The 20,812-nt window shown below is 39.1% G+C and overlaps 4 protein-coding genes across 4 annotated transcripts in view; 3 read left to right on the top strand and 1 right to left on the bottom strand.

Moving 5' to 3' along the window:
* Positions 1-2,421: 2,421 nt before the first annotated feature.
* On the bottom strand, positions 2,422-5,083 carry alg10 (ALG10 alpha-1,2-mannosyltransferase). Its single transcript, XM_077709459.1, has 3 exons — positions 4,727-5,083; positions 4,223-4,420; positions 2,422-3,666 (listed from the first exon to the last, which is right to left on the bottom strand). The coding sequence occupies exons 1-3, from the start codon at positions 4,889-4,891 to the stop codon at positions 2,605-2,607; spliced, it is 1,425 nt and encodes a 474-aa protein (XP_077565585.1). The 5' UTR covers positions 4,892-5,083; the 3' UTR covers positions 2,422-2,604.
* A 191-nt stretch (positions 5,084-5,274) lies between these two features.
* Positions 5,275-6,417, top strand: tprkb (Tp53rk binding protein). Its single transcript, XM_077709460.1, has 4 exons — positions 5,275-5,490; positions 5,779-5,901; positions 5,969-6,145; positions 6,217-6,417. The coding sequence occupies exons 1-4, from the start codon at positions 5,350-5,352 to the stop codon at positions 6,301-6,303; spliced, it is 528 nt and encodes a 175-aa protein (XP_077565586.1). The 5' UTR covers positions 5,275-5,349; the 3' UTR covers positions 6,304-6,417.
* Positions 6,418-6,606: 189 nt separating this feature from the next.
* On the top strand, positions 6,607-10,575 carry trmu (tRNA 5-methylaminomethyl-2-thiouridylate methyltransferase). The gene is made up of 11 exons (XM_077709463.1): positions 6,607-6,776; positions 6,888-7,053; positions 7,128-7,234; positions 7,742-7,864; positions 7,927-8,099; positions 8,157-8,210; positions 8,272-8,338; positions 9,030-9,130; positions 9,210-9,354; positions 9,916-9,998; positions 10,061-10,575. Exons 1-11 carry the CDS (start codon positions 6,695-6,697, stop codon positions 10,202-10,204), a joined length of 1,245 nt encoding a protein of 414 aa, XP_077565589.1. The 5' UTR covers positions 6,607-6,694; the 3' UTR covers positions 10,205-10,575.
* Positions 10,576-11,579: 1,004 nt separating this feature from the next.
* The window catches only part of celsr1a (cadherin EGF LAG seven-pass G-type receptor 1a), a 43,820-nt gene continuing 34,587 nt past the window's right edge, over positions 11,580-20,812 (top strand). The window contains exon 1 of the mRNA XM_077709461.1: positions 11,580-15,253. Within this exon, the coding sequence (XP_077565587.1) occupies positions 11,740-15,253 (3,514 nt within the window). The 5' untranslated portion in view covers positions 11,580-11,739. The remainder of the gene's footprint in view (positions 15,254-20,812) is intronic.

Here is a 20,812-nt window from a genome sequence, read left to right on the forward strand (position 1 = left end):
AGAATTGATGGCTCATTGACGGCGTTAGATGTCTAATCCATTCGAGGTGGAGAGTAAATGGACTGGATGACTATAGTGTTTTGTTAAATATTTCACACAGGAGTGTGTAAATATGTACATAAAAAATAAAAGTATTTAATAATCTGTTAGAATTAGGGGATGTATTATAATTGGTTGTTGTTGTGTTCATTATTTCATAGATGACTGGTTAATATATTTTTTTAAAAGGGCTCTATTTGAAGGACTAAATGTGGTGGCGTACTGCCTTCAAGTGGACATTAAAGATATCACTATTAAACTCATTTTTATTAGATAAATCTATGTATACTGTATTTTCTCGCATATATGTTGTATTTGTTGCTCAAAAAATGATGACTGAACCGTCAATGTATATGTATATGTGTATGTATGTGTATGTATATGTATATGTATATGTATATGTATGTGTATGTATATGTGTATGTATATGTGTATGTATATGTATATGTGTATGTATATGTGTATGTATATGTATATGTGTATGTATATGTATATGTGTATGTATATGTGTATGTATATGTATGTATTTGTATGTATATGTGTATGTATATGTATATGTGTATGTATATGTATATGTGTATGTATATGTATGTATTTGTATGTGTATGTATATGTATGTATATGTGTATGTATGTATATGTGTATGTATTTGTATGTGTATGTATATGTATGTATTTGTATGTATATGTGTATGTATGTATATGTGTATGTATGTGTATGTAAATGTATATGTGTATGTATATATATATATATATATATATATATATATATATAAATATATATATGTATTTATTTATGAACTTACTTATTAACTATCTATTTATGTCTAAAATGTCTTTCCTATTTCTGCATCCTCACCCTCTTGCTACTGTGACAACGAAATTTCCCCGAATACGGGATGAATAAAGTTATCCAATCTATTGTTAAAGCTGTGCAAGGTCGGCTGAACTTGAGCTTCTTGTATGGAACATGTCCAAAGATACTTTCAATCTTTTCCCACGGCCCACAAAAAAAAACGGGTGGTCAGGTGTATTTAAGATCATATTAGATATTGTGTCATTCTTAATGCTCATATGCACATAACAAAACAAACCTTTACAATCCGTTTGCTTTCACAGTGGCCAGACAAACATGATCTTAAAGTGACAAGCGCCCCAGGTGATAAGGCCGTGTGCGTCATACGCTATAGTTAAAAAAAAAAATTGTGATTACATAAAGGCATAGCGTGAGTGCATTTCTCACCTCTGGCCAAAAATACTGCAAGGACAAGAAAGTAGAGATGAGCCAATGGAAATTGGTCAGATACTTACTCCTCTTAAGAAGTGTGTCATTTGAAGGCTCAGGAAACAATAGCATTCTTGCTTAGGGGACCTGAAGGTGCCCCTGACTCCCTCTTGAGTATACGGCCAAAAGCTAGAAAAACACACCACCTGGGAAATGATGCCCAATATTTTTGGGGACAAATGAATTCATAAAAATGTGGTGTTAGGGTTATTAATGTTACATTATTATAGATTTGCTTTAACTTAGCTTATTAACATTAATAAAGTCCTTATAGTCCATCTGCTTGCAAGCCTGATTTACAATGGGAAGGTCCAAAATTATATTCATGGGAGTTTAATATCTAAATATCTAGTGTTGATTCATGAGAGTTTAATATCTAAGTACTCTTTAATATCTAAGTAGTGTTGAAAACAGTAGATATTAAACTTTCTCTCATGAATATAATTTTGACAGCTGGTTTCAACAGTACTTAGATATTAAAGAGTACTTAGATATTAAACAGTACTTGGATATTAAATAGTACTTAGATATTAAAGAGTACTTAGATATTAAACAGTACTTAACTTAGATATTAAACAATTCTAGTTCTATTTAACACATTTTAGTATGCTATTAAAACACTAGTTATTTGTTACTTTAATATATGGCAAATTAGAACAAATTAAACATTTTTTCCAATCCAATATTCTGTTTTTGGTGTTTTTTCAGGTTTGGAACAAATTAATTTTACTTCATTTCTACTGGACTACAACTTTGGCTAACGCAGGGCTGGCCCAGAAAAAAAACATTTGGATATTCAAAAAATGTCTTCAATCCCTTTTAATTTATTACAGCAATAATAGGAAGATGACCAACAGTAAAAATGTTTTGGCTTTCATTGATGCGGATACAGGCGTACAATCCAAAGAGTTACTGTATTTTCACGACTATAAGGCGCACTTAAAAGTCTTAAATTTTCTCCAAATTAGACAGGACGCCTTATAATTCAGTGTGCTTTATATATGGGAAAAACAGAGTGTCATTCATTGAGGGTGTGCCTTATAATGCGGTGCGCCTTAAAATGTGGTGCGCCTTGTAGTCATGAAAAAACGGTAATTGGTTTGGGGGTTGTAGATGACATTGTTTTTGTAAGGAATGCATTGATGTACAATGGAAAAAAAACAGGGTGTCTTTATTTAATAAAAAAAAAAACATTTGGTTGCCATAATCATATTAAATAAATGACATAATATCCTGGTTTTAACATTGTAACCTTTAACCTTCTTCCCAGTATTCTGAAGTTCACCACATGAACCTCTGCGTAGCGGCGTTATCCGGCCAGCGGAAAGTTTTGGTGACGAAGATGTAAAGCGTAGCGGCGTTGACGGCTGTGTAAAACAGGAACTCCAAAACAAGTCTGGGCATGGAGGGGAGTGGCATATGTACACGGTACATTAAGTACGGGATGATGAAATAACGGAACTCCAGGAGCTTCTGAGGGACAGTGGCAGCCATGATGCATACGACCAATGATAACGTCCAGAATAACGAACGTGACTTGAGTGAGTCCTGGAAATGCCATGCGGTGAAAATATAGACCGGGATCAGGAGGAAACGTAACATTTGATGCCTTTGGAAGAACCGCTTCCAAACGTAGAAGGTAAAGTGACGGTTATCGGCAAGAAGGTACTTGTGAACGGCGGTGAACTTCCAAACCAGGAGGACGCAAATGATGGTAGCCAGTAGGAAAAGGACGGGTTGCTTTTTCATGGCTTGAAGGAATCGTCGAATGCGGCGATGGCAGAGAGAAACGGGCATGGAGAAGAAGAAGGAAAAGCAGAGGAAGTAAAAAATCTGCGGGAAGTTGAGGCAGGCTTCGTGGTTGGCGCGGTCGCCCACTACCACGCCGCCATTGCGCCACAGAAAAACCACGAACCCGGCAGCGACAAGGGCGTAGGGCCACGTCGCTGACAGCACCGCCTTCAGGTGTCCGGGGGAAGTGAAAAAATCCAAACTGAAGGCCGCGACACGCTTGAAACCACTCAGTGATAACGGAACTTGCATGCGGGTTGACTTGTCGTCAGTCTTTTTGGAATGTGCTGCTCTCCATGCTTCGTCCATCTGGTTGGCAACCAGGGTGCCGGCGCAGAACGCGACCCATACTATGTTGGTTTGACGGAAGAAGATGGCGCAGGTGGCCAGCAGAGCCGAAGTTTTGTGGCAGCTGTGGAGTGTCATGACGTACGTGAAGAGGATGAAGAAAGTGGAACCGGCGTCCGTGTAGTAGAGGAAGTTGAAGAAGTAGAGTACGGGGAAAGCGGACAGGGATAACGCGGAGAGAATCCGTCGAGCTGTTGTTCGCGTCTGGGGGAGAACGTGGAAATGTTGGAATTTGAGTAGCGTTGTGCTAAAAAGACTAAAACATTAAAAAAAACTGCGTAGTGATACTTTGGTACCTCAATCACTGTGTCACGGCTTGGATGCGAATATTATCATAACAAAGTACCATACAGTATCTGTTGAATCTGGTTGCAACTCTTTGTAATGTTTCTGCGAGCACTGGGCGGAGCATTGCATTTTTTCCAGTGTTTTATATTCGTTTTTTTTTTTACTTTAAGTGGTTATGCATTATCCTAGTGAGGATATTTTTGTGCATCATTTTCGGAATATTTTGAAGGGAATACAAACTCAAACAACCCTCGATATTGACTGAAAGTCAGAGTGGAGGCGGGGCATAAAAGAGCCAACCCGGGAGGAGAAAAGTATCAAAATGTCCAACAAAATTGGAATTAAATTTAGTGTTAGGTTTGATTAAACTTATTTTGAAGTGTGTCTGCATCGAAGTCTAAGTTTATTTAAATTTCTTTGCTATGTTACGAGCGCATTGCCGTGCAAAAAGTTGATTTCTCATCACATGTACCTTCTCCTTAGGATGCAACTTGCAGATGAGCCGGTAGAGCAGGTAGAGATTGCCGCAGTTGAAGAGGAGGTTAATAAAACGTAGCATGGCTGTGGAACACACCACCTCGCCTCTCATGTTGGCGAGACGCACAGCAGGTTTGATGATACCCACGGAGACCAAATAGAGGCCAGGGAGGGTCGTGATCATTGGGTCCCACTGTGAAAATAGAAAAAATACAACTTTTAAACACCCAATTAATTTAGAAAGAAATATTGCTGGGAAATGTAGTACCAGCCTACAAATGAGTGGATTTCCTTCAATGGACAGAAAAAAACCATGGGGTGATTTTATGTTATTTCTTAAAAGGATGACGTTTATCTGTCGATATGGCATCTTTACATTTTTAATTAAATTACAATTCGAATGAGATGGACAGCCGCTCACTTGACCGCAATTCCGGATTAGCCAATCAGACAGTCCCAGCTAATCTCCAGTCCAAATGTTTTAAAGAGTTAATCCTACCTGGTTGAATTTCCCGTGGCAATATTTTTGAGCTTGTGGAACATGGAAAATTTCGTCCATGTATGGTTCTCTTTGCTCTCTGGTGACTTTTGAAAAGATCAGGCAGGACACCAGAAAGTTGGTGCTGCACAATGCGGTGAAGATGTAGCCTTCAAATTTATCCATTATTTTCTAAATGCGATCTGATCGCAAATACTACCTGGTGCTAATTTAGGATGATAACCAATCGTTTCAATAGCATTACTTCCAAATGCACGACTAAAGAGTAACAAATACTACATGCGTAGGCTATTGTTCATCGTGCAGAAACCAAGCGGAAGCGCTATTATTATTGACAGCAAGTAGTCCGCTTTGAAAATAAAACCGTTTAGAAACATGTATTTATTATTATTTTTCTTCCTAGGTAAAGACTTTAACAAGAAAAAACATAAATCCCCGTATAAAAATAACACCTTACAATAACACTTATTTAGATTTATGAGCGCTTAATAGCATTTAGTTTATATATCCACAGTCTTGTAACATGTTTCGTGTATAGTAAATTTAGATTTCCGGTGTTACATTGTTATTAGTCCTACATTCTGTCGCTCTATCCTCTGTCATGTGCTCATTATTTCTTTAAAATGCATTTATCGCATCAATTAGAACTTTTTCCCGAAGTCAGCGTGACTCAAATTCTGTTTAAAGATGTAAAAAATGCGGCTGATCTGAGGAAAAACGCAATCGATGGTGAAATCCAAGGTGCTCTGATCAACCCAACTATGGTGAGATTTGATTGTTCTCTATTTACAATTTGATGCAAAACATACTGTGTGCGCACTCATTGTTTTTCATTCAAAAAGTATACAAGAAAAATTGAATTAACAACGTATCATTATTAAAAACAAGTTACTTGAGGAAAACATTACATACTAGAGATGCTGGAGTTAATCTATTGCAAAGATGTAGAAAATAAAACTGACCTGGTTCACTTCTGACCTATATGGTGAGGTCAAAGGTCAAATATTCATGTATTTGAATCAAGATAATGATGAACTTGAACTCTTTTGCAGCTACTGAGTCCTTTCCAAGTGTTGGTGGCTGCCAATAAAGCTGTCCACTTGCAAAAAATGAACAAAATGAAGACAAAAAGCTTGTTTTCAGAGATTATCTTCAACCTGTCACCAAATAATAAAGTAAGTTTGCCTTTCCTAGTTTGGAAAAAAAGAAGACAATTAACCAGAGCAAATAATTCATTGACAGATCTCCGAAGCCTTTAAAACATTCGGCATTTCTGACAGCGATAACTGCGTCCTGGTTGTCCTGGTTCACGACAAAGATGAATCCCAACTCAGGGCGGACATCACAACTAAAGTGGACGGACTTCAGATTCCAGTGGATGAGATGACCTCATTCTCAAACGTTGAAAAGATTAAAAAGGTACGTCCAAATAATACACTCAGTTTATCTCAATGGTCCATTCATATTACTTTTATTTTTGTTTTTTGCAGCTGTACAAAGTCACTCCTGAGGAAGAGGAATGTGGTACTCTCCAGGACGCCATTATATGCAGAATGGCTATAAAGGATGTTATGTAGCTAGAATACATTATTAGATTTTTAAGAAAAATATATTTGTCCTTAACTACACAAGGTTTTGTGATAAAATGTTGACAAAAAACAATAAAAAAACACAATTGCCTCTACAATTTAGCCTTGTGTGTTTATTGGTGAGTTTATTCCTATCAAACAAAATAAATAATGCCTTACAATAAACTGTCTTTTTTTATAAGAAAAACAGGCCTTAGTATAAATACTATAAATATCCATGCTTATCAACGAGGAATCATCCTGAAATAGTTCCGGACTGACTCACGTTTCAAGTCGGACGTATTTCTTTTACACACCCTTCCCACATGGACCTGCTCAATAACACTCGATAAATATTAAAATCAATGTAGTTTTTTCGCGATCTTAATTATTTGAAGAAATGGGCGTGATTAGGCACGTCGTGTGTGCCATGTCGGGTGGTGTTGACAGCTCAGTTGCGGCTTTGTTGCTGAAAAAACGAGGTATCAATCACACTCACACTAACATATAACACTGACCGGGTAGCCACTTTATTAGGAACACCTTCATCATAATAACCTGTCCAATGTTAACAATGAGCAATCTAATTTCAGGATATAATGTAACTGGTGTTTTCATGAAGAACTGGGATTCCCTGGATGAAAGTGGAGTTTGCATTGCAGAAAAAGATTGTGATGATGCTTATAAAGTTTGCAAGATGCTGGACATCCCCTTCCATCAAGTGTCATATGTTAAAGAATACTGGCATGAAGTTTTCAGGTACACAAAACCACCACGTTTGTCTGATAAAGTCATTTAACTTCTTACCAAAAAGCATTTTTCTTCTTTTTTAGTTATCTGTTAAAGGAGTACGAAAAAGGAAGGACTCCTAATCCGGATATTCTCTGCAACAAACATATAAAATTCAACCATTTTCACAAGTATGCAGTCTTAACTCTAGGTATGTTTATATACTTCTATAAATATGGCATCTGATAATGCAATATGAATCATTTTCCGTCTTATTTATCGTCTAAGGGTCGCAGGGGTGCAATAGGTGTAAGACATCCTTAAATGATTGCCAGCAGATGTATTAATATATATTTTTAAATGTATTTTTCCCCCATAAAAATAACATAACTAGTGGTTTAATGGTATACTAAAATGTGTTTAATAGATTTAAAATTAGACAGATTTTGCAGAAGGTAGAGAATTAGAAATAAGTATTTGCTCAAAATTGTACTTATATCTCGAAATATGTATTTGCTCAAAATTGTACTCACATCTAGAGATAATTTTTTGCTCAAAATTGTACTCTTAACTCGAAACGCTCGTATGTCTTGACCACTCTTATATCGAGGTACCACTGTATTGGTATCAGGAGCCCAAATATTGTATTGGTGCAACACTAATGTCTAAATTCATCATTTTTCTTTAAAAATTGTGACATTTTTTGATTATTTTGCAGGTGCTGATGCAATGGCAACCGGGCACTATGCTAGAACGTCCCAAGAGGATGAAGAAATTTTCCAGCAGACCCCCAAAAGTGCCCCCTTTGTGCTCTTCAGGAATCGATTTGACATCCGAAACCGTACGTCTTTTTTAACATTTTTATTATTATTATTTTTTCCTCACTCACTTTCCCCCATCCAGCGGTACGGCTGTACAAAGGAGCCGATCTCGCCAAAGATCAGACCTTCTTCCTTAGCCAGATCTCCCAGGATGCACTGCGGCAGACCACGTTCCCCCTTGCTGGCTTGACAAAAGATTTTGTGAAAAAAATAGCCACAGAAGCGGGTTTTCACCATGTGTTGAAAAAGAAAGAGGTATACCTTGCAATAAAGTTCCACTTTAGCAAGTTTGCTAATATTTTGTTATTTCAGAGCATGGGTATCTGCTTCATTGGAGAAAGAAACTTTGAAAACTTTATCTTGGAGGTAAATTGCATTGTAGATTTTGTGTCTATATTTTATTTACAAAATGTCTTTTTTATTTTAGTACCTCAAGCCTAGACCGGGTAACTTTGTGTCCATTGAGGATGGGACTATAATGGGAAAACATAAAGGTATGTAAAGAGAAAAGGGTTTTTTTTTTTTTATCAAGGGCGGAATAAAGGAAAGTACAGTGGTACCTTGAGATATGAGTTTAATTTGTTCCGGGACTGAGCTCGTATGTCGATTTTCTCGTAACTAAAACGAACGTTTCCCATTGAAATGAACTAAAAACTGATTAATTTGTTCCAACTCTCTGAAAAAACACCAAAAACAAGAAATTCGATTGTAAAAAATGTTTTATTTGTTCTAATTTGCCATCTATTCACAAAGTAACAAAACTTGAACTTGCGTATAAATGTGAAATTACTTAATAAAAATCCAAATTATGAAAGTGAAATTACTTAGTAAAAATCCAATTTATAATAAGTAATTTTTTTAATAAATATAATTTTCCCAGCATACAATTAAAACTATTAAACATTTGCAATCAAGTAATCCTAAGAGACATATTCAATATTCTTTTTTTCTTCTGAAAATGCAGAACACAAAACAGCAATTAGAAAAACTTGACATCAAGTTGAACACATCACCTCAAAAATAGAACAAAAATCTGTTTCAAATTAGTGGTTTAATAGTACTAAAATGTGTTTAATATTATTAAAATTAGACAGATTTCGCTGAAGGTAGAAAAGGCGCTGTTTCCATTTGTTCTGCCACTGGATTCAATTATTAATTTCTCAATTTTTTTACATTTCTGTCCAGGTTGGTTTACTCTAACATTGGGCCAAGGAGCGCGAATAGGAGGTCAAAAGGAGGCTTGGTTTGTTGTAGACAAGGATATCAATTCAGGTGACGTGCTTGTGGTAAGGTTCTTTATTTGACTGTTAAAACAAAATTGACTATTTTTATCACTAAATTCTCACAGAGGTTTTTGGCCAACAGGCTCCGTCAACAAACCACTCGTCGCTTTTCCGCGACACTCTGCGGACAGATCGCTTCCACTGGATCTCTGAAGAACCGCCTCCAGAATTGGCACACACAAAAATGATGGAATGTCATTTCCGATTCATACACCAGATGCCATTAAGTGTGTGCATTTCATGTTTTAACAGTAATACAGTAGTACCTCGAGATACGAGCTTAATTCGTTCCGGACTGAGCTCGTATGTTGATTTTCTCAGAACTCAAACAAATGTTTCCCATAGAAATGAACTAAAAACTAATTAATTTGTTACAACCCTCTGAAAAAACACCCAAAATAGGATATTGGATTGGAAAAACATTTTTATTTGTTCTAATTTGCCATCTATTAACAAAGTAACAAACAACTAGTGGTTTAATACTACTAAATTGTGTTTAGTATTATTAAAATTAGACAGATTTTACAGAGGGGAGAGAGACGAACAGAGAGAAGGCGGGTGTATTTTTGCATGGCAACGCGCTCGTAACATAACATAAACAAATTTAAATTAACTTGCATTACGATGCAGACACACTCAAAAATAAGAAAATCGCAAAGTAAGGTCAACCCTATAATAACAAAAAAAAAAAATCCATCAGTGCTGAGTCCTAGTAGCCTTCCGGGCCTTCCGCTGAGTTATTTTTTCATATATCCTCAGTTAAAAATATTATTTTGGGTGCCTTCCAGCTCCCTGCACTGTGACTCTCAACATGGACGGTTCAGTGTGGATCTCACTTGTGCATTCAGTCAGAGCTTTAACTCCAGGACAGGTAAGGAATTCATTCAAATTTGTGTCCTTTTTTACATTGTTTAAAACTCCTTTTGTGCTTAGTTCGCAGTGCTCTACAAGGGTGATGAGTGTCTGGGAAGTGGGAAGATTATCCAGTTGGGACCAAGTGATTTCACCATCCAACGTGGTCGGGAATGTTCAGCAGCCGATCAGCTTAAAAAAGACAAGCCAGAACCGGTTAGATGACCTGATGAGACAGAAGAGCAAAACATGGCAGGTAGAAGAGGTTTGCTAAACTGTTAATTACTAAGTACTAAATACTTCAATGAGAAATTTCACAACCCATTTTCTGCCCCAAAAGAAGAAAAGAAATAACTTACTGTTAATCAGGAAAAAAAATACCTTTTTAATTTTAGTTTTTCTTTTATTACCCATTATGCATGAATGAATACTATGCAAATGTCAACACTTTTGTGATGATTTTTTGTGAAGCTCCAGTATTTGTATTTACCATATTTTCACGACTATAAGGCGCACTGCATTATAAGGCGCTCCCTCAATGAATGACAGTTTTCCCATATATAAGGCGCACTGGATTATAAGGCGCACCCTCAATGAATGGCACATTTTAATTTTTTCCATATATAAGGCGCACTGGATTATAAAGCGCCCTGTCTATTTTGGGGAAGACTTTTAAGTGCGCCTTATAGTCGTGAAAATACAGTACGTTTTTTTTGTAGGATTTTTTTTTTATTTTATTCTGCGTGGAGGCCACTATTGGTTGAAGTACTATTGTTTATTCAATATATTTTTTTGCATTTATCAGTGTCAGTACAGATTTTGTTGTTTTCCAGCCTTATTCTATTTCAAACTTGACTGTAGAACCTAAATACCGTATTTTCCATATATAAGGCGCACCACAATATAAGGCGCATCGCATTATAAGGTGCACTCTCAATGAATGGCACAATTTTTTTCATACATAAGGCGCACTGTCTATTTTGGAGGGAATTTAAGACTTTTAAGTGCGCCTTATAGTCGTTAAAATACGATAATCAATAAATGCGGTTAGGAATTGGATTGTACCCCATTTTAGTGCATTTTTTTTGCCATATAAAAACCCAAGGGACATGTTATTAAGACCATTTTACAGTTTCTGTCCACAAGGTGGTAGACTCACATAAAATAACTCCAAATTGCAGTCAGGCATAGACGCTCGCTTGAATATTCCACTTTTTTAATCGGATAAAATTAAACTCTTTGCTCAGCAAATATATTTTTATAATGTGCTGCAACTTATCAAATAGTATAATGAACTTTTAATAACGTTTTTTTATGGCATTACTGTTGGAAAAGCAGCAAAACTCTTTAAAGGGTATTTGGATTTCACCTTATTGTCATAACAATGGATTTACTTTACGCGCATTGGTTACCCGGTTCGGGCCACTTCCGAATCTCCATGAAAAGAGGGAGGGTGGTAAAGACCCCCACCTCACTAAAAGCGTCCTACTGGGGATCTCAGCAGGTTTATGCAAATGCCCTCCTCAGCAGGAGGAGGAGGTTTTGGAGGAGGAGGAGAGTAGCGAAGCCATTTTGTAGTCATTTAAAACGACGTGTGCGCACTGTGGAGCTCCTGACATCATGGATATGAATGGAGTTTTTTCCCCAAGTTAAAACTTCCAAAATGAAGGATAAAAGTGGTACGCCACATGGGGAGTGGGAGAGCTGCCTCGGATGATACTTTTTTGGTTGTTTTACTGGAATTCTAAAGGTGGTTGGTGATGTTTTTGAGCATGATTCTGTGGAGCGCGTGGATTTGGGTTTACGTCCTCCTCAATGTGCCGCACTCTGTGGGCTTGGACATCCATCTGAAGGATTCTTTACCAGCAGGGAGCTTTTTGGCTAACTTGTCCTTAGGACCAGGCTGGATGTACAAAGTGGACAGGACTTTATCACCAGAATCCATGTGGAGTTTTTTCCAAGTTGGGAAGAATAGTGGAGTTATAACACTTTCCACCACTGTGGATTGTGCGCATGTTGTATGGAATCCAGCGCAAGTGTATTTTAAGAGCACTTCATTGACTTCTCAAGATGTCATTCTAACACATTGGAACGTATATGTCCATGGACAGAACTGTTTTATCAAATACAGGAGAAAGACTTCTCAAATTAAGCCTGATATTCATATTAAGCACCATTTCAAAGTGGAGAGTACTTCTTGTATCCATTTAGGCGGTCTTCTTTTTAATGTAACAGATTTTTTACCGGATTTCATAAGGCAGGATACTTTCTTGGACACCATGTGTGTTGGAGAGTTTGTCACCGCATTGCTCAGCCGTGGAGCTTTGTTTTTAGCCAATGAATTATGTCCGGAGAGCATGAGAAAACAGCCTGAAGTGGATTTAGAATGTACAATACGCAGGTTTGCAGGGGAAAGTCTTAACTTGAGGTTTACATTGCACTCTGGATCTGTAGTAGGGGTTGTTAAATCCGCCCGAAGAGGTAAGCGACAGGTGAATGCTTCCCCAATGTTCCAGCTCCCTAACTATCAAGTGTCAGTGCCTGAAAACGAGCCGGCTGGGACGCAGGTTATCACCCTCAAAGCCACCGATCCAGACGATGGCGAAGCAGGGAGGCTTGAGTACATCATGGAAGCTTTATTTGACAGTCGATCCAATGACTTTTTCACTATTGACCCTCAAACGGGTGGCATCACAACTACTCAGGCTTTAGACCGAGAAGTTAAAGACACACATGTTTTTAAAGTGACTGTCAGTGATAACGGTACACCGAGAAGATACGCTACTTCTTACCTGACCGTGACTGTGAGCGATACCAACGATCATAGCCCTGTTTTTGAGCAATCCGAGTATCGAGTTAGTATACGGGAGAATGTAGAAGTTGGGTTTGAAGTGATGACTATTCGTGCTACTGATGGAGATGCCCATGCCAACGCTAATATGATCTATAAAATCGTCAATGACGATGGCGTTAACTCTGTTTTTGAGATCGATCCACGCAATGGTCTGGTGAGGATACGAGAGCGGCCAGATAGGGAAACCCGGGCTCAATACCGGTTGACCGTCGAAGCCGACGACCAGGGCAAAGATCCGTGTCCCCGCCAGGCCACCGCCACCGTTTACATCTCTGTAGAGGATGAAAACGACAACTACCCTCAATTCAAAGAGAAGAGGTATGTCGTCCAAGTCCTGGAGAAAGTGGCCATCAACACCAAAGTCATCCAAGTGGAAGCGACGGACAAAGACGAGGGGAATAACGCTAAAGTTCACTATAGCATCATCAGTGGCAATGTTAAAGGGCAGTTCTACATTCATTCGCCTACTGGTGTGATTGACGTTATCAATCCTTTGGATTACGAGATGATTCGGGAGTATAATCTAAGAATCAAAGCGCAGGATGGTGGAAGACCCCCGCTGATTAACGGCACCGGAATGGTTGTCATCCAAGTGGTGGATGTGAATGACAACGCCCCCATGTTTGTCAGTACACCTTTCCAGGCGAGTGTATTGGAGAATGTCGCCATTGGATATTCTGTCATCCATATTCAAGCGATTGACAGCGATTCAGGGGAAAACGCCCGATTGGAATACCGGTTGACTGACACCGTTCCCGGTTTTCCTTTCACTATCAACAACAGCACCGGGTGGATTACAGTCAATGAAGAGTTGGACCGAGAAACTACTGAGTTCTACAGCTTCGGGGTTGAGGCCAGAGATCACGGCGTCCCCGTGATGTCTTCCTCAGCTAGCGTCAGCATCACCGTCCTGGACGTCAACGATAACGTACCCACCTTCACCGAGAAAGTCTATTCGCTGAAGATTAACGAAGACGCCGTGGTGGGGACTAGCGTGCTGACAGTGACCGCTCATGACCGCGATGTCAACAGCGTGGTGACCTATCAGATTTCTAGTGGGAACACCAGGAATCGCTTTGCTATCACTAGCCAGAGCGGTGGTGGTCTGGTTACTCTTGCTCTCCCTCTGGACTACAAACAGGAACGTCAATATGTTCTTACCGTCACCGCCAGCGATGGAACCCGATCAGACGCAGCACAGGTGTTTATTAACGTCACCGACGCTAACACGCATCGGCCAGTCTTCCAAAGTGCCAATTCCCAAGTGATGCTCAGTGAGGAACAACCAGTGGGTTCAAGCGTAGTCACTATCATTGCGACGGATGAGGATACAGGAGAAAACTCACGTATTACGTACATGATCGAAGATAGCGTTCCTCAGTTCAAAATCGACCCTGATACTGGCACTATCACAACCCAAATGGAAATCGACTACGAAGACCAAGCTTCTTTTACACTGGCCATCATCGCTAAAGACAACGGCATCCCGCAAAAATCCGACACCACCTATGTGGAAATCGTCATCCTGGATGCTAACGATAACGCCCCTCAGTTCCTCCGAGATATGTATCAGGGTAGTGTGTTTGAAGACGCACCCGTTTACACTAGCGTACTCCAGATCTCCGCTTCGGATAGAGATTCCGGTTCAAACGGAAGACTGAGCTACACTTTCCAGGGCGGTGATGATGGAGATGGGGACTTCTTTATCGAGCCGTATTCTGGGATTATCAGAACGGCTCGTAAACTAGATCGGGAAAACGTTCCCGTCTACGAACTCAAGGCCTTTGCTATCGATAGGGGAGTTCCGCCTTTAAAAGCCGCCATCCCCATACATGTTGTAGTCCAGGATATAAATGACAATGCTCCAGTGTTTGAAAAAGATGAGCTTTTTATTGACGTAAATGAAAATAGTCCGGTCGGATCTGTTGTGGCTCGGATCACTGCCACGGATCCGGACGAGGGTACGAATGCTCAAATTATGTATCAAATCGTTGAAGGGAATTTCCCGCAGATTTTTGAGCTGGACATTTTCAACGGAGACCTTGTTTCACTCATTGAACTAGACTACGAGGCTAAAACTGAGTATGTCATCGTGGTACAAGCCACTTCGGCACCACTTGTGAGCCGGGCTACCGTCCACATCCGCCTTGTGGATTTGAATGACAATCTACCTGAGCTGAAAGACTTTGATATTATTTTTAATAACTATGTTACAAACAAATCCAACAGTTTTCCATCTGGAATAATCGGAAGGGTACCAGCTTATGATCCGGATGTTTCTGATAGGTTAAAGTACGTCTTCGTGTCTGGAAACGAGCTCAATCTTCTGCTACTGAATGAAGACACGGGGGATCTAAGGCTGAACAAGGCTCTGGATAACGACAGACCGCTCGAGGCACCCATGATTGTCTCCGTCACAGGTAAAAAAAACCTTTTTGTTGTCATCTAAAAACCCAATGCGCTAGATAATTGTCTTTATTTGTAAACAACGTCGGATTCGTTTTCAAAGTGAGGTTTGAGTGCATATGAAATTTGTCCTTACTGATACAATGGCAGGTTGTTTTCTCTCATGAAAGTCAATTCAAGATGCGCCGTTGGCTCTTTTCAGGAACCGGTTCAGCTGCTTTAGTGTCGTTTAGGTTACAAATGTAAGTAGATGGTTCAGGTCATAAAATGCGCTATTTGGAGGTTTTCCACATATTTAAGCTGTTTTTGTCGTCGAAAATTCCTTGTTCAGACTCAGTATTTTTCCCCAAAGCAGACTTTGAGCTATGAAAGTTAAACATTAGACTAATACAAACATCTGGACATCACCGGCTCAACCAATCGGCTAAGGTCGCCGATATTGGCAAGTACACAAAACAAGCAAATGTTACGAGTGCCATTAATCAGGCAGTCAGACAGGATCAATCTAATACCCTGATTGAATAAACTAGCCAGGCATCTCCTGACAGCTGCTTGCTGAACCTCCTTTGTCTTTCTTCATGTGAATACCCCTCCCCTTGTTCTCAGTTTTAAGTGGGCAAATAGCCCAACCTAGATACACTCCTCCACTCTTGTCATCTATTTCCTCTCCCAAAAAGCTGAGCAATACCACTACGCCAAACGAAGAATGAAAATAGCTTTCTTTCTACCAACTAGGCAAAGTTGCACCTTCGATTCTGATTACGGTTTAAAATTAACATGCAGAAACTTCTAGGAACTGAAGAAACAATGGTGCTGCTATAATGCACACATTAGGTGGTGGAAGTCTTTTACCTTGCAGTGTTGTTTTGCTAAGTGACTAGCTCACTGTCTTTGTCCCAAACAAAAGACAGATTGTCCTTTTTATTGCTTTTAAAGACAACCCACAGAGGGTCCAGGGTTGGGTGAGGGAGGGTATGTGGTGGCTGACCTTAATAGTACCAGACCGTATAGTTGTGACCCCCACCAAGCCCCCCTACACACACACTCCTGTTTGTCAATAACAGCTGACAGGCTTTGGTGTATCCCTGACAACAGTGACCTTTTGAAGGTCCCAATGGGGTCTGCATTTAGTAGTAGCCCAGTCCAGTTTTGCCCGAAAGTGGAACATTTCAGACTTTTGAGATTTTTCCCAACTACTCTCTCGTATTCCGGCTTTTGTTTTGGTACTTACAAGGCATGGGAAGGTTGCTCCATCCCCCCCTTCAGAATTCCCTGGTATCTCTCCAGAGATATACTTGCTTAACACATTGAACTAGCCACAACACTGTCCCATCTGTACTCAAGAGATAGAATAAGAGAGCAGAGAGTTGAGGTGTACATGTTGTTTTTGTCAAAGCTCTAATCTAAGCTCGTCGAATTTCACGTTAAAACATTTGGCCGGGTTCTGGTTAATGATAACTATCTGAAGAGGTTTTTTTTTTTTTATACTATAATCCACCTCTTTGTTTTCTTTGAATTGCCCTTAAGTTTGTGGGTGTTTTTTGTTGTTGTAAATTTAAGTTCTTAATGGATAATGCTGTCATCCAGAACCACCATGTTACATTTTTATCAGTTTATTTTCTCTGGTTAATATTTGTCAACTCAAGGAATCGTGTACAGTGATACCTTGAGATACGAGCTTAATTCGTTCCAGGACTGAGCTCGTCAAGGTACCACTGTATTTTGAAATTTGCATGTATACCTGAAAGAGGGGCCTTCCAGGCTTGAAAAGTTTAGTTATGTTATCGTTAAAAGATTAGCAGTGATTGATGCTTCACTGTCTTCTGATCTTCTCTATGACCTTGTTGAAAGATGACGTGCTGCTACATGCACCCCCCACCTGCCCATCCACCCACCTATACTTTCCCCCCATGGGGCTTTAACTGCCATGCATCTGGTTTGCTTCTTAATCCGGTTCAAAGAGTTGCACAGCTCAGCTTTTTCTTTCTCCTCTTCTCAATCCCTCCGAATTTCAACTCCCACTTTCCCTCTCAGCCGTCTTTTTATGTTTGAGTTGAAAAAGCACTCTATACGAACATGTAATTATAGCAATTGCCTAATTTTGGACAGATGTGCTGTCCCGTTTATTTAACTGTGCTACATTGAATATGATCTTTTATGTTTACTAGTTTTTTTTAAATCCCTCTGGCATGCTGTTTTATGGTAGGTTGCCTCACTAATTGGAATTAAGGGTCCACTATACCCACGGTTTGATAAATTGATCTTCACTGAGTCACAAACTGGAGCTATTTTCTTTAAGAAATAAACCCAAAAAGCACAAAACACTGTTTTAATATCATTTCAATGTTCACCAGGAAGACAAATAACATGTTGCCAATGACTAGATGAGGTCTACTCCTATAATTTCAATAGTCATAGTTCTGAGTGAGTCAAATACTCTTTCACAAAATTCCACTGTTTAACTATTGTGTTAAAACCCGTGATTGTAGGACGTTGACATATTTCCTGACATGGTTCTAATGGCCAGACAAGAAATGTGACTTCTTACCTAACAAGCGTTTTGCAGACAAATCCCAACACTGGGTTGTCCCACCTGTGAGATGAAAGAAGACAAGGACTAGGATTGACCCTGAACTACTCTACACACAACCTTTCACCTTCTACTGTTAGATGCAGCAATAGCACTTCTACTAATGAGGGTGTGTGAAAATAGACAATAACAGAATGTTCTGACCTGGAAGCAACATAATCATAGTCGCAAGACCTCTGTTAATTGGTTACAAAAGAGTAAAATAGCAAGTTTGATGTGTTGAAGTCAGTCAGAAACGAGCTATGGAACTTTATTTTTCACTTGTGCCTCAATCTAACTTCTTTTAGACTCTCATGTTAGTTTTCAAAGTGTCTCTTTGTGTGTGGCCAAAGAAGTTTTTCCACGTGGTTGTCATGGCTAAATCAAGCATCCTTACTGGCTGCAGAATTTTATTAGATTAAACTGCCCTCTTTGGGTTTTTGTCTACAAGTTTCTCCACTAAACAAGCAGAACTTACTACTACTATCTGTTGAATTTAAAGTGAGTGTAATTATCTGTGAAATACACCAGGAAGATTGCAGACACTCTGCCTTGAGGCTGTTGGTTTGAAGCGTAAAAATACCATAGGCGACCTGGTAGGCTGGTTAGTGTTGGACTTCACTGCAGTTTGAATTCTCAATTACAGACCAGAGATGTTTGGAAAGGCTTACAAACAGACTCGTTTAGGAGAAGAGTGACATTGGAACACCCTGAATCAGATGTAAAGATGTTTTTTTTTCTGGGTAAGGGTCAAGTGGTCAACAGGAAATCTTTGTTAGGGGGCGGTAAGGCGGAAAGTGGACGTTCCAGTGAGGTGTTGTCTTGTCATGCCGGGCCTGTTTGCTGTGGGGATTTCAAAGAGTGGCCTTGTTTGTTTGCAAACGTAAGGCCTTCAGGCAAAAGGGGGTGGTAGGTCGGACATTAAGGTGGAACAGGGTTTTTACCTTGCAATTTTCTTTAACTTCGATTATGACATTTATGGTAGAATTTTAAAGAAATATCTGCAGGAAATAAACAGGGTCCTCTAACCTGATACCCCCTCTTAGATCCCAACAGGTTTCCAGGGTCCTCAATCCTTATACCCCCACTTAGATCCCAACAGGTTTTCAGGGTAGAGCAGGGGTAAAAACCTATGGCTCGGGGTCCTTATGTGGCTCTTTTGATGAGTGCATCTGGCTCTTTGCTAACTTGTGAGCCAAAATATGGAAAGCGCTGGTGAAAGAATTGAGATACTACATCTAGAACTGCTTTAATCTTCATTTTTTTCGCTGTATACTCTTCTGGAATACATTGTACAAGTCATTGATTGGCAACAGCATAAGAATCTTTGAAAAAAGTTTTTTTTCCACTTTAAAAGTGGTGAAATTACAAAAAAAAATTGAAAAAGCACTGGTTAACATATATGTATTTTGACTTTTAAATTCATAGTATGGCTCACAAGAAATAACATTGGAAATATGATTTGTTTGTGGCTCTCTTCCTCAAAAAAGGTTCCCGACCCCTGAGGTAGAGAGTCGTAACCTGAAACATGTCTTTGCTCTCACTCAGATGACACAGTACTCTTCTTTGTTCACTATTGATAAAATTAAAAGAAAATGCCTGTTAGCACTCTACGAGTGTGACATTGCGTGATGACTGTCTGTAGGAATGTTAAGTAATGGTAAGGCAGAATGAGGGGGGTGAGTGTGTATTATATGTCGCCTGGCTGAGTGACAAGTGTGGGAAGTAGAATGATAGCATGGTAAGCTTCTTAGAACTTTTCTATGTACAGGCTGAATTCGGTTACTTGGAACTTTACTGGTTTTGGGAATCGGAATGTAACATTTGCTCTACGTTTGAATTGATGTTTCCATTTGGTCACAAACCAGGCAATCATCTTTTATGCCAAGCATTCCAAATATGTCTATAGAGAAATTGTGGCTACTGTTTTAACCTTTACAACTCTCAGCATGTAGACTCTGCCCTCAGGCAATGCAATTGTTGACGGGAAGGGAGGAACACCCATGAAGTCCAAAGAGTCTGGACAAACTCACTTGTTGGTCTCTCAGAAAGTTTGGCTAATGTTGACTGACCATTAAATAATTCTGAATCATGTCTGACATGACATCTGGGTTAGACAAACCATTAATCTGGTAGTTATTTCAATATATATCTAATTAAATGTCTGTCACTTAGTGCTAAAAAAGCATGGAAGATGACACTGTGCAATAATTTGAGTTTAAAAACAGATCATAGCCAAGTATTTATCGAGCTCTTCAACACTTTTGGATTTGGTGACAGGTGTACTGTCTGTTAGGCAAGGCATGTGTTTTCTCTCAATGGATTTTTCCAATGGTGCTGGATATGTTGATCTAACGAGTAATCCAGAAGGATTACTAATATTTGATTGGCTAGTTTTTCACTCAATGGTTTAAGAGTAATGGACAATATGATGTGTGGAAATGGTCATGCAGGCGTGATGTTTGTCAAATTTTCCAAGACAGACTGTTTTTCATACTCTAAGGCAAGGGTGTCAAACTCTGGTTCGCGGGATGCTTTAATATCAATTTGATTTCATGTGGGCCGGACCATTTTAGATATGATATTTAGATTTTATTTTATAAACAGATTAAAAGAACTAGATTAAAAGCCCTGAATATTCAGTTTTTTTTATAGATCTAAAACAATGTTTATTTTAGCTTTTTTAATATATATTTTTAGATTTTACAAAATGATTTTTGAACTAAAAACTGAAAAAATGACAATTATAGATTTAAAAGGGGTAAAATACGGAAATGTAATATAAATCTATACTCTTCATTTTAATTTGATCCTAAAACAGAAAGTCGGCACTTATGATTTACTTTTCCCGGGCCACACAAAATGATGCAGCGGGCCAGGTTTGGCCCCCGAACCACAACTTTGACACGTGCTCTAAGGCAATTGTGATTGGGTAGCATTTTATTTGAATGCAAAACGACGCTGGTTGAAATTTTCTTCAAGGCTTTAGGCCTCATATTTTAGC

Source organism: Stigmatopora nigra, chromosome 23, assembly GCF_051989575.1.
Source record: "Stigmatopora nigra isolate UIUO_SnigA chromosome 23, RoL_Snig_1.1, whole genome shotgun sequence".
Classification (NCBI taxonomy): Eukaryota; Metazoa; Chordata; class Actinopteri; order Syngnathiformes; family Syngnathidae; genus Stigmatopora; species Stigmatopora nigra.